Below are 12,854 nucleotides of genomic sequence, written 5' to 3'. Positions count from 1 at the left end.
TCTTCTCGCCGGGGGGCCCCGCGGCCCGCGTCCGGCCCGTGCTTGGCGGCCTCGGCGGAGGGAGGGCCTGCCCCGCCCCTCGCTCCCGCCTGCAGCCGCCCGCCGCCGCTGAGGCGGGGAGCCGCACGCCCCGCCCCTTTCCCCGCCCCCTGGGGGGCCGCAGCCGCACGCCCCGCCCCTTTCCCCGCCCCCTGGGGGCCGCAGCCGCACGCCCCTCCCCTCGCCCCCGCCCCGCCCCTCCCCTCGCCCCCGCCCCGCCCCTCCCCTCGCCCCCGCCCCGCCCCTCCCCTCGCCCCCGCCCCGCCCCTCCCCTCGCCCCCGCCCCGCCCCTCCCCTCGCCCCCGCCCCTCCCCTCGCCCCCGCCCCTCCCCTCGCCCCCGCCCCTCCCCTCGCCCCCGCCCCTCCCCTCGCCCCCGCCCCTCCCCTCGCCCCCGCCCCTCCCCTCGCCCCCGCCCCTCCCCTCGCCCCCGCCCCCGCCCCTCCCCTCGCCCCCGCCCCCGCCCCTCCCCTCGCCCCCGCCCCCGCCCCTCCCCTCGCCCCCGCCCCTCCCCTCGCCCTCGCCCCCGCCCCGCCCCTCGCCCTCGCCCCCGCCCCGCCCCTCCCCTCGCCCCCGCCCCGCCCCTCCCCTCGCCCCCGCCCGCCTCCGGCGCCGCGGCCCTGCCGCGGCTCCCGCCTCTCCGCCGGGTGGCGCTGCGACGCGCTCCGCCAAGCGCACGGGCCGCTCCTTCTTTCTCTGCCTGCGGCGGCCTAACGCGGGCCGTTGGCGAGGGCTGCCGGGACGGCGGCGGTAACATGGCGGCCCGCGGCAGTGGTGGCCAGCCGGGGCTGCGCGGCGCGGAGGCAGCGGCGGGGTCGGGGCTGGGCGGACTGGCCCTGCTCGGCGCGGCCCCCGGCGCGCCCAGCTGCCCGCACGGTGAGCCGGCGCGGGGCGGGGGGCGCTGCCGAGGGAGGAGCGGGGCCGGGTGCCGGGCCGGGGGGCTCTGGCGGCTCTGCCCGAGGCGCCGCAGTGCTGGGGGCGGGAGCGCCCCTTCTCCCGCGCCCCTCAGCGGCTCGGCCGCTCCTCTCCAACTGCCTCGCAGCCGGCCCTGAAACGAGCGATTTGTTTAACACCAGCCTTTGTCCCTGCTTTATTCTGGGAGCATGACACTTGCAGTGCAGCTACTAAAATAAATCTGTAGCTGCCCAGCGTATCAGGACGTACTTGCGCTTGTCCTTTAGGTCCTGCTCTTCTCTTTGTAAAGATGAGCCAAGGAAAAGAAGAAGGAAGAAGGTTTTATGCTTGTTCAGCTTGTAGGGATAGGAAAGATTGTAACTTTTTCCAGTGGGAAGATGAGAAGGTAAGAGAGCACTGCTTAAAACTGTGATAAATATAAATAGTTGGAATTTTGGTCCCTTTTTGTCAGAAAACTGAATTTTTTTTTTTTTTTGGTGGTAGGGGAATCTGGAAAGCTGTATCAATTGTTGTCTTATAAACTTTGTCTAATAGTTTGTATTTAGGTACATTTTCCAGGTATAAATGAGTGCTCCACCACTTGAAATAAAACTTTCAAAGAAAGCCATCTGTGCTTTGAGCAAAATTCATTTATTGCTGTATTACCAAACCACTTAAGAATTCAAATTAAAAACTCGGGCAATACTGTGCTCTGTTGAACACAAAAAGGTAATTCTTATCCCAGGAATTTCTTGTCTTCTGTGATTAAAATGGAGAGCCGCTAGTGGATTTAGGCAGACAATGGAATATAAAAAAAAATAGTGAGATGGCAAGGAGTGTTGTGATTCTCAATAGTTTCAGAATATCTGCAACGCTTTCTCTTCATCTAAAGAACTTTAGTCAGACAATTGCAGGGTCACAAAGTTGGGATTGATACGTATTTATGAAAAGCTTGCCATTGTCCCCTACGTTTTGTGTTACTTCTTCTGTTCCCTGAATGAGTATATTGTGTTTTAGTTATTGTTCTCAGCAGGCTGGCTTGGGAATTTAATCACGTTCTTAAGCCTTTCATCTCTGTATGTGTTAGTTATTACTGATAGACTCTCTAAAGCGAAAATGAGGTGGTTATTCATTGGTTTATGTAGACTGAAATGTTCCTAGTGATGTTTCATTATGAACATAATTTGTATCACATGGTATTTTGTTACATCGAGTTCCATTGTCTTCCCCTTCAAACAAGTGGATTTCTTAAGTTTTGTGCAAAGGTCTTGAACGTCTGTTAAGAATGAAACCAATAAGCATGTTTTATGGAAACAAAATAAAAGACTTGGAGAAGAGCTGTCATACTTTTAAAATAAATGCACTCAGACTGGCAACGTTTCCACGGTCATCAATTGTGCAGAATCAGATCGTAGTTCTTTAGAGGGAATGCAGCTTCTGGCATGCATTAGTATCAAGTACATCTCACTGTCTTCATCATTTTGAGCTTTTTCCCAGAGTATTCCTGTGGTGGAAGAATAAAATTATTTTACTGTATTATTATTTTGTATAGTTTGAATTCAGAGTGAGAGACTTGTGCTGTTATGTAGTGTGCTGCTACACTGCAGTCACATTTGTTTCTTGTGATTCAAGAAACAAAGGACTGTGAGAATTTGAGCAGTGTACCTGAAGCACGAGACCATTGCATCTTTCTGGTTTAACGTTGAGATTTAATCTGCAACACAGAGCTGTATCTGTTTGTTTTGTAACTCTGTGTGTGTGTGTGTGTGTGTGTGTGTGTGTGTATATATATATATATATATATATAAAAATTTTACAGGTGTCAGAAACTAGGCTTGCAGCACGTGAAGAATATAATAGAAATCATCAGCCTTCTTTTACTCACAGACAGAATGTGGAAAGGTATTGTTCCTAAACATATTTCATTCAGTTGAAACAGTGTAATGTAAGTTGAGGTACTGTGAATGTAGATGCAATGTTTCGAGGTTCTTTAAAATATGAAAACATTCCGAAGGGACTTAGGAAAATGAGAACTGGTTGACTGCAAAGGGAAAATAACATGAAACATGCAATTAGATCATGATATTTTCAACCTGGAAATTGTATCTTTTTTTCATACGTGTATTTCTTCTTACATCGTTGCTCATAACGTACTAACAACAGGCCAGTAGCAGTTTGAGTTCAAAAAATTCCTGATTTCTCAGTGAACTATGCAAAAATGACAGGCTATAACTTAACATTGTGCAAACAAGCAAAGGTAATACGGTAACAAATCTCTTGAGTTTTGTGTATAAGCATACAGGACTGCTCGCTAGTAGCGGATATAGGGCCTTCACTCTGTACTCCAGTAATTTTATGGGGAGTCTCAACACATTTGGCTAGTGTGTTATATACTTGCTTTCAGGGGAGGCTTTTTCAAAGTGTACTTTGAATGTTTTCTCATAAATATTATTTCATTCACTTATAGCTGGTGGATTTTTGTAAGAGCAGCGTAAACTATATGCCTTTTAAATGTTCAGATTCGTATAAAATATGAACCCCTCCTTTATATCTTTTATGGAGAACTTTTCAAAATGTGTTCCTTACTGTCTTTTGTATTTAAAGATACAAGAATTTTGTTCTTTTGCCGTTATCAAAGAGGAAGTTTTGTCAGGAATGCCAGCAATTGCTGTTGCCAGCTGAATGGGAAGAACACTGTGGTCACCAGTTCCTATGCAATATCTCCACTGCCCAGTTAAAAAGTCCCAGTCAACTTCTGTATCCGCTGGAGAATAAGAAAACAAATGCGCAGTATTTATTTGCAGACAGAAGTTGCCAGTTCCTGCTGGACCTTATTATTGCTTTAGGATTCAGACGAGTGCTCTCTGTTGGAACACCTAGGTATGTTAGTGGGGATAGTTACGTTTTCCAGATGATATCTCTGTCTCAAAACTGTGAGTATTAGTATTAAATACTAATATTTAAATAATATAGAATTTACTTAAAAGGATTTTCTCCCTCAATAAGAGGTTCACTAAGCTGTAATTGGTTGGGATTATCCAAGCAGCCAGAGGGATCTTGCTTTAATCTCATAAGACAAGACAGGAAGACTATATCTGTACTGCAATTTAAGAGAAATCTGCTAACTAAAATGTCTTGCTTTTTTTCTTGTAAAAGCGACAGTGAGTTTCTTTGCTTATGTTTGATTTCTCTTCTTCATGATGGATCCAGTGATCTTCACTGACTTTTTGTCTTTTAAGACTGACACGTTTAAAACTCTGAATATTAGCCAAATGGAGTCATGCTGATGATATCGAAATTCTGGTTATTCTGTTTTCTGTATCTGGTTTTAATTTTAGTAAAGTATCAGGCACTCATGTCTTGCAAAACATTTTCTGAAGTTTATGATTACGCATTAAATTTCTTTGCTTCAATTATACTTTAGGCTACATGAAATGATCCAATCAAAAGCATCACAAGAAGAAGATTTCAGAGTTAGAAGCCTTCTGCTAGATATTGATTTCAGGTAGGTTTTCTCACCATGCATCTATCTGAAGACTATGTACACAGTTTTCTGTTCTCATTTTTAAAGATAAAATGGGTGCTTTTGGGTGCTTTTTTCACTTTCCTCACTCTGCATGTCTCTTTCCACACATATACATCTATGACAGCCAGTGTATGAGAAAAATAATTATGCTTTATGATTTCCAGCATTAGCATGTGTTCTCAGTGATCGGAACCCAAAGGTGTTCTCTTTGTTAAGGCCCCATTTTAACTGTAAATGCCCTTTATAGCAGACAAGAAGTTCTTTCTATTTTTCTCTTACTTTAAAAATTTACTTGACAGGTATTCACAGTTTTATACAGAGGATGAATTCTGCCACTATAACATGTTTAATCATTATTTCTTTGGTGGAGAGGTAAGGCCAAATATTTATTGAATGGTTCATAAGTGCATGTTGTTAGTGAAGAATTTTGTAAGAAACTTGTGGCTAATCTAGTAGGAAACAGCTGTCATGACATCAATCATCAACAGTACTATTCTTGTTCCTATGACAGAATTAATTGTTTAATTCTGCCCACTTTTGCCTTTACAAGCCCAGTGGAACAAGCCACAGGACTTGTTTGTTGGTACTTAATGTGAGAGGGAAGAGGAGGTATTCCTGCTTTATTCCAGGCAAGCAAGGTTGAAATATGTTAACCTTTCTGATTTAAAAAAAAAAAAAGAAAAAAGAAAAAAAAAAGTTGAATTAGTGTTATGGGTAAAAAGTGTTGAATTTCTTGTTTCTTTGTAAATGACAGACTGAGGACTTGATTTTGAGTTTATTAGGAAGTCTGCAGTGGCACATTTATTGTATATTTTTATGGAGAATCGTAGTGTAATTCAATTCTAAACATTACTTTTGAAGCATTTATCCCAGTAATTTACTTGATTGCTGTTTGTGCTTCCCTGCCTTTATTATTAAGCCACCACTAACTTGCGTAAACGTATTTATTGTGATACTGTTCACGCTTTTTAGATAATTTTCAGATTTTTCTATTCTAAAACCTAGTTTTGAATGAGTTCTTGAAAACGGAAAAAAAATCATCTAAAAAGAATCTGAAGGCTGGTCTGAAAGCCTTATCTTTGAATCTTTTTAATTCTTCGCTATTCAGATTTTATATTATTCAATTAAAACAAAAGACTGTTCATCTGCATTGCAGTACACTGTAGTTTTCTTTTCAAGGTGTGAGAAGTTGACAGCTGCAATGATGCACTGTCTCATTTAAACAATTAAATTTTAGCACTTCAGAACATTATTGTAGAAAAATCTATTTTTGAACTGCAATAAAGTTGAAGTAATAGAAGAGAACGCTGCAAGTGAAATTGGGATGGTGGTGATTATGTAGCTTTTTTAATTTTTTTAAAATAATGGAATCAAGGTTGGATTGCTAGAATTTGAACACTATATTTTTTTATAAACAGCATGGATTGAATCAGTGTTCAGTGAACTGAAAGTTCTTCTGTTACTTTCATAATGTTTTATGGAATAAAACTAAAGGGAGAACATGAATCAAGTGTATTCTAAGCCTGAGCTCTGGTTTCTTGGTATGAGCAACCTCTTTTTTTTCCAAGTTAAATTTAGGACCCTTAGGAGTAGGCTCTTTTGGAAAGTTGGAAAGCTTGAACTGTATCTGTCCTTGATACATCAGCACTGACTGAATAAGGCAGTTGTTGTCAGTGCTTCAGTTCTCATGGTTTTTTTCTGAAATCCTACAAGAAAAAATAACGTACTTCAACATTGTAGCTACTAAAATAATCCTTTTATTGCCAGATACAGCCTATTTGCAGTTTTTGATTCTAACCTTCTGGAAACTAATCTCTGTCTCTTACAGGCTGCACATGAAACTTGCAGGCAATTCTTCTATCAGGACAAAGATGAAAAGGTCATTATGGTGACTGATCCTCCATTTGGAGGATTAGTGGAAGCACTGGCTTCTAGTTTTAAAAAGCTAATGGCAATGTGGAAGGAGACAAACAAAGAAGGTATTACAAGCAGATAGGTGGGTTGAGCTTGTAACGTCACCTTAAGAAAAAGTACTTATTGAAAAGTCCGTGATTCTTGATGTTCTAGTGAGTGGTAGCACACTCATATTACAGTTTCTAGAGATGAAGTACCACATATTTGATTTACCCTCCTGATACTCTTAGTTAAGTAATACCCAATTCTCTATTAAAATGTTTACAAATCTACTTTACAATTAACATGGACTTTAGAGGAGGAGGAGAACAAGCTATCAAACCTTTACTGTTTCTTACCAACCTAGGCAGATGAAACAAATAATCTGAGTTAAGTAGAATTTACCACTCTCTATATATATAGAATATGCCAACAACATTCTGTTACCTTAAAGGAACTCGTTCTTATGCCCAGCATGACATACATGCACCCATTCATGCATTCACAACAGTTACTGTAAATTTTTCTTGCTTCATGTACACTGTTTTTCTTTAAAGTACATGTGAGTCTTCATTTTTAGGTCATAACAGCCAAGAGATGCCCATGATCTGGATATTTCCATACTTCTTTGAGTCTCGCATTCTTGAATTTTTCCCGAGCTTCAATATGATGGATTATCAGGTAAGACCGAGGGCAGTGATTTTCCCAAGCTTCGGTGTGAGGGGATTATCCGTATGACTAAGGCCAGTGAATTTGCTGATTTGTGGTGTGCAGTGCAAATGAGAAAACACATGGAAGTGGATCGAAGATCCACTGGTCTGTATATGGTCATTCTTCTTCAACTTCAATTCCCTCTGTATGGGAGGCACTGCAAACCCTGTGATGCTGCTCATCATGTGAACTCTGGATTTTGTATTTGTATTAGTCATACCTTTGATAAACTGTAGCAGTGTAACACAGTTATTACTTACCTTTAACTTTCTCACCTGTCTTTTGTCTATTCACTTATTTCTTCCGCAATGTTTTCATTGTGACATAACCTGCAGTAATTTCAACAAATGCGTATTATTGTACAGCTGAGAACTTAAAAGTGTTTTATTTTTCCCAAATGTTGAAATGTCAGTAAGCTGGGGGTAATGCCCAGTCCTGGTCAAAAAAAAGTTTAAAGTGTTTCATCTCTAAAACTGCTGGGTTTAGAGTGGAGCTGTAACAATGGAAATTTTTAGAATTATGTAAAAAATGAAGTTGTTAAGGACTTAACCATGATAGCGTTTACCGAATTATTCTTTGGTTTCTGTGTTACTTATTATTGGAAATATGTCCTGTACTGTTAATATAAAGCCACTTCCTGTTACATATGTCAGGAAGTAAAGGGAGTTCAACCTTCAAGTGTAGTTTCATTTGTTTCTGCCTTAAGTTTGACACAGGTGGTCCGGAAAACCTATTTGTATCTTACCTGTGTTAAAAAACCTGTGTTAAACTATAGACTCTGCATTCCTGGTCGTGTTCAGAGAGGAGAATTTTTGTGCCAAGGTCTCTGAGTGCAGTGACAGAAGAGGCAGTGCTAATTGGATTTGCAGCTTTTTAATTATTTTGAGATAGGTTAAGATGCATAACAACTCTTATACTCCCAGACAGAACAAACAATATAGTTCTGTTGAAGAGCAGCCCATGTAAAGATATTAGAACAAATGCGTTGCTGATATTAAACAACTGCACTATCTCAGATATCTAGTGCAAAAGAGTAAAAAGGGAAAAGTAAAATATGGTAACTGTAGTGTTGCGAGCTTGATTTCTGGAGTCTAGCCTGCTATTATGATTGCACAAATTTAAAAATACATCGGACTGAACCCTTGCTTTAAAATTTGTACTCTAAGAGTTAGTCTTTTATATAAAAAAAAATGAGAATTTCATAAAACATCTATAAAGAGAGTAAATATGAAAAAGTTGTGTCCATGCTTAGCATTGAATTTAAGACTCAAGGTTGCTTTCTAGGTAGAAATTTTGTTTTCTTATTTTCTAGGTAGATTATGATAATCATGCACTTTATAAACATGGCAAGACAGGTCGTAGACAGTCCCCTGTTCGTATCTTCACCAACATCAGCCCAAGTACGATTGTACTTCCTGTCGAAGAGGGTTATAGGTAAGATGTCTTTACACTCAAGTGAATGTGCGAGTGTGTTTTTAATTGGGGCATAAAGGCTCAACATGATTTTGGGATGGTGACGTTCAGTATTGAGATTGCCTAACTTTTCAATGCTAGGCTCAATAGCAATTTCTGCTGTCTCAGGCTAAGCTCCTGTATTTTATAAACAAGGTATAGGAGAGTTGGACACCTGAAAAAAGGGTTTTACATTAATTAGTGTGGAATGAAGAGATTCCTCAGCTAGCCCATAGGAAATGTGCGTGCCTGTGGGAGACAGAGATTTACTGCTATCCCTGATAATCAGCTTGGTTGAGACAGTAGTTCAGAACATAAAGACTAAAAGAAGTTTTGGGGCAGGGGAATTTTACTGATGGAACTCAAATAGCTCTTTTTTTTTTTTTCTTTTTTTTTCCTGTTTGATTTGCTGCTGATAACGTATATTGCTAATTTGAATTTGAGCACCTGAATTTTACTGTTTTGTACTTAAGGTGTTTAAATGATTATGAGGCTCTGGTTGTATGAAGTGGTTGTTGTATGACTCAAAAAAAGTATCTTAAACTTAGCAAAGTGATTTTTGCGATCCTTACTTCTACTGTGGAGCTTATATAAAACTCATTCGTGTAGTTTCTTGAGCAAATCCTGGACCAATATGTTTGTAACTTCATTTTTTCCAGGTTATGTGCTATCTGTCAGCGATATGTTAGCTCTGGTAACCAGCACTGTGAGATATGCAATTCATGTACATCAAAAGTAAGTACTTTGACTTCTTTCTGGATGGCAATTTTAGCAGTAGTCGTATAACTTCTGTAATTTTTGCCCTGGTAAAAAGCTATTCTGGTATTGATTTCACTGGAAAACCCTAAGCAGTTCCATTCAGGCATCTTTTTATTAACTTCATAGGACATCGTTCACAACTCCCTGGGAATTAATTCCTGTTTCCTGACACCTCTGGGTTAGGAGGAGGACTGTAAAAGTTTGTTACTTGCCCCTTGTGATATACCTTATTCATTGTGTGTGGATTTTTTTTTTTTTTTTACTTTATTTTAACATATACCTTTCTTCTTATGTTTGGGAAGTTGAAGAACTTGCTAACTTCAAAATGTAGCCGTTCTGCTGTGGTTGTCACAGATTCTCAGGATTTTTGTTTTCGCGCTGCCCACAATGTATATGCTGTTTCTGAAAATAAATGGGAACATATGTCATGAGCTCAGTTTTAAGACACAATCAATGTTTTTATTTGTTTGGATTTTTTTTAAGAAAAAACAATGCATTTATTCATTCTCTTATTTATAGGATGGTAGACGATGGAAGCATTGTGCTCTTTGCAACAAATGTGTCAAACCGTGTAAGTGCAGAAAAATACTCTTCTAAGGAAAAGTATGCTTACTGTTTAAGCTCTCATCCAAAGAAACTGAGATGACAAATCAGAAAATATGCTATAGAAGAAATAAAGCTTAATCATTCAAAAGACAGAGAATAAAGGGAAAAAAATCTCAGTTTTATATGAATTGCCAGCAAATAACTTGATTGGGTAGGTTTCCGCTATGTGGAAATGTGATAAACTCCTGTTAAGTCACGGCCACCTAAATTCAAGGCCAGTAGTAAATTCCACGTATATTTCTTACGGAACAGCTTGCTTATTTTGATTTGTGGTGTTTAATGGGAATTTTATAAACACATAGGTAAGTGTTAAAAGTTATTTAAAGCTTGGTTTCAAAATGATCATTTTTCAAGTTCATAAATCCTGTTACGTATTTTACAGCTTGGTTTCACTGTAGTAATTGCAATTGCTGTGCTCTTCAAGACCATGCTTGTGAGAGGACTGAAGCTGGTTGTTTCGTTTGCGGCAAAGCAGGTCACAAGCGCAATTCCTGTCCCAGGCTCTCCCTCACTAAAACAGCTTGCCAGTAAGTTTGATATTGCATTAATAATTATATTAATGAAGCCATTATAAAGATGGCTTTCAGAGATGGGAGGTAATTCTTACTTCATGAAAATGGTTATAGGAAGAGAGAATTTTAGGCTTTGTATGCTGATACCAGCTTTCACTGTTATCTGTTTGCTGTATTGTTGCAGAGGCTCTGTGTGAAATATGTCAACTGGAGGAGCATACGATAAAAAGCAGCATGATTTAGGCAGGTCACTTACTATGTGTCCTAATTCCTTAACTGTAAGGGTTTGTCTAGATTCAACACTTGGTGAATGGTGCATAGGAGATACCTCTGTCAAGAAGATTCAAAATTAATCTGAAGTAATGAAACTTTTTTAGCTCCTTCAAATTCCTCACCAAAGGGCAGAGACTGCAGTCACTACTTTGTTTTTTCTTGATTCCTGTTTTGCTTATTTTAGTGTCTTTTACTGTTCCGTCTGGTACCTCAGGTGCTCTCTGTGGTAGGGTCTAAATCTCCAACCTGTAAGAGCTTATTAATGAAGGACATGTTAAGTATTTGTATTAGTACTTTTCTAACTTCCTCTCCAGAGCGTATTGGTTTGTTTGTAATTCTTAACTTGAATGGATGGAGCAGTAGAAGTAAGTTTTGACTCCCAAAAGACGTATCTCTATTGCATAGTGAGGGATTCAGAACTATTGGATCAGCTTCAGGAGGTTCACTGGGTACTTGCTAGGTGGTACTGGTCTACAGGTGCATTGCTTCATGTCCTGCTATGACATTACTCTGAGTTCTGGTTATAGAGTAGTAGAGCTAAAATGTAATGAGATAGATGAATAGATAAGATATTTACAACTCTCCTTTTGAAAAATCCTTCCCTTAACAGTTCTTTATTTAAAAAAAGTAAAAAGGACGTTATAAGAAAATAGTGAAACCTTATCTGTTTCTTCAGTTAGGCATATTTTGTGTTGTGATGGTTTAGTCCTTTCAGGCCATCGGTTAGTTCCTTTGCTAATTTATTCTTATTCCAGAAAATTACTTAGATTTCTTTTTCTAGGTAAAACATCTGTAAATGTTTTATTTATATTTAAAATTATACAGTGTTTTGTGTCATGAAATACGTCCTTTGTCAGAGACCAAAACCAATCCACTTGCGTCATAAATTTACTGTAAAATGGAATGTCCCTTGTACTTTTTGTGACAGTACTTCTCAGTCCATATGCTTATATGGACAGCTTATTTATATCACGAGCAAATGCAGGTGTATGTTGTCTGCTTTAATCTGCGCATTTCTTTCTTGCTTTACAGAACTGACAAAAAGAAAAGGCAGAAGACTCCAAAGAAGGTAAAGATGGGGATCTGTAAAAGATCAGCTGTGAAACATGCAATATTCGCCAGGAAAAGAATAAAGAAGAAGAAGAAGAGGCCCAGCCTTCCTTGTTGATACAAAGTGACCCAAAATTTTTTTTATAGCCTGCTTTGATTCCATATTCTGACCGTGTTAATATTAATATTCAAAATAAAACCTGATTGAACTCAAAGCGACAGTCCTTTTATGTTATACATCATTACTGACAAAAATGCAATATAAACCACTCTCTTACTATGTATTTGCTTAGTGTGACAATGTCGTGTGGCAAGGATTAGCTATTGCCTGATTTAGCTGGAATCTGAAGTCAAAAGGGGAGCAGCGGGGAGAGGTCAGGAAGGCTAAACTGGCTACTAGGTAGTGAGTGAATGCTGTGGCTTTGTGGGAGGTACGGGGGAATTTGGGGCAAGGGGGTAAGCGAGGATGGGTGATGGAAAGGCACAAATTCTTAAGGCTCCTTCTCGCACTTCGTTCCCCTCTGCTCAGAGTACCGTGCTGGTTTCCAGTTCTTCTCTCCAGATGCTTGCAGGGGGAGAAGCCTGAGGAAGGACGCTGAAAGTACTTCAGGCGCAGGTCTTTTTGTTCTGCTTACTAAGCAAGTATGCTTCGTGGTATTTTTAAAGTAGTTTAACGATTTGGATTTAAAAAATCATGAGTTTTAATATTTTTGAGATCGGCGCTGCTGCAGTAGCGACGGGAGCTATGCTAAAAACGAACCCCCATCGTCAGATTGCGGCGGATACGCGGGCACTAGCGGAAGACGAGACAGGAAGGGCCGGCCTTGCCGCGGCCGGCGGGGGCAGAGCAGGAAGCGCCGAGGCGGCCCGCGCTGCCCGCCCGCCGGCCGCCGGGCAAGCGCCGCCTCCGGAAGGCGGCAGCGGAGGGCGGCAGGCGGGCGGCCGGCGGGCGGCGGGGCCGGGGCGCTCGGAGAGGAGAGGGGAAGGGGCCGGCAGCGCCCCGCCGCCATGCCGGCCTTCCGGCAGGTCGGGGAGAAGCAGCTGCCGCAGGAGGTCGTCTTCATGGCCTGGTCTCCCAAGCGGGACCTCATCGCCCTGGCCAACAGGGCGGGGGAGGTGAGCGGCGGCGGCCGGGGCCGGG

General features: G+C 41.5%; 2 protein-coding genes across 6 annotated transcripts in view; both read left to right on the top strand.

Annotated features, from left to right (window-relative positions):
• Window positions 1-771: 771 nt before the first annotated feature.
• Window positions 772-11,928, top strand: ZCCHC4 (zinc finger CCHC-type containing 4). 3 transcript variants are annotated; one of them, XM_068943258.1, is made up of 13 exons: window positions 772-913; window positions 1,219-1,337; window positions 2,751-2,833; window positions 3,536-3,811; window positions 4,356-4,436; window positions 4,757-4,829; window positions 6,286-6,436; window positions 6,931-7,031; window positions 8,374-8,495; window positions 9,173-9,248; window positions 9,792-9,843; window positions 10,261-10,405; window positions 11,696-11,928. In XM_068943258.1, exons 1-13 carry the CDS (start codon window positions 793-795, stop codon window positions 11,829-11,831), a joined length of 1,536 nt encoding a protein of 511 aa, XP_068799359.1. In that variant the 5' UTR covers window positions 772-792; the 3' UTR covers window positions 11,832-11,928. The 3 variants fall into 3 exon arrangements, with proteins under 3 accessions (XP_068799359.1, XP_068799361.1, XP_068799360.1); XM_068943260.1 differs by lacking the exon at window positions 2,751-2,833 and having other exon boundaries at window positions 817-913; XM_068943259.1 differs by lacking the exons at window positions 772-913; window positions 2,751-2,833 and having other exon boundaries at window positions 941-1,337.
• A 696-nt stretch (window positions 11,929-12,624) lies between these two features.
• The window catches only part of ANAPC4 (anaphase promoting complex subunit 4), a 32,594-nt gene continuing 32,364 nt past the window's right edge, over window positions 12,625-12,854 (top strand). For 2 of the 3 annotated variants that reach the window (XM_068943256.1, XM_068943255.1), the window contains exon 1: window positions 12,625-12,829. In XM_068943256.1, the coding sequence (XP_068799357.1) occupies window positions 12,722-12,829 (108 nt within the window). In that variant the 5' untranslated portion in view covers window positions 12,625-12,721. The remainder of the gene's footprint in view (window positions 12,830-12,854) is intronic. The other variant, XM_068943257.1, reaches the window with a different exon arrangement.

The sequence above is a fragment of the Struthio camelus genome, chromosome 4 (assembly GCF_040807025.1).
Source record: "Struthio camelus isolate bStrCam1 chromosome 4, bStrCam1.hap1, whole genome shotgun sequence".
Taxonomy (NCBI): Eukaryota; Metazoa; Chordata; class Aves; order Struthioniformes; family Struthionidae; genus Struthio; species Struthio camelus.
The sequence above is the reverse complement of the archived record's forward strand: the minus strand, read 5'-3'. Positions and strand labels throughout refer to the sequence as shown.

What these genes read in the sequence shown, in the direction of transcription:
- ZCCHC4 (XM_068943258.1), top strand. Translation starts at nt 793, where the DNA reads ATGGCGGCCCGCGGCAGTGGTGGCCAGCCGGGGCTGCGCGGCGCGGAG. An exon ending in CGCGCCCAGCTGCCCGCACG is followed by an intron (nt 914 to 1,218) that starts GTGAGCCGGCGC and finishes CTTGTCCTTTAG; the next exon opens with GTCCTGCTCTTCTCTTTGTA. An exon ending in GCAATTCATGTACATCAAAA is followed by an intron (nt 9,249 to 9,791) that starts GTAAGTACTTTG and finishes TCTTATTTATAG; the next exon opens with GATGGTAGACGATGGAAGCA.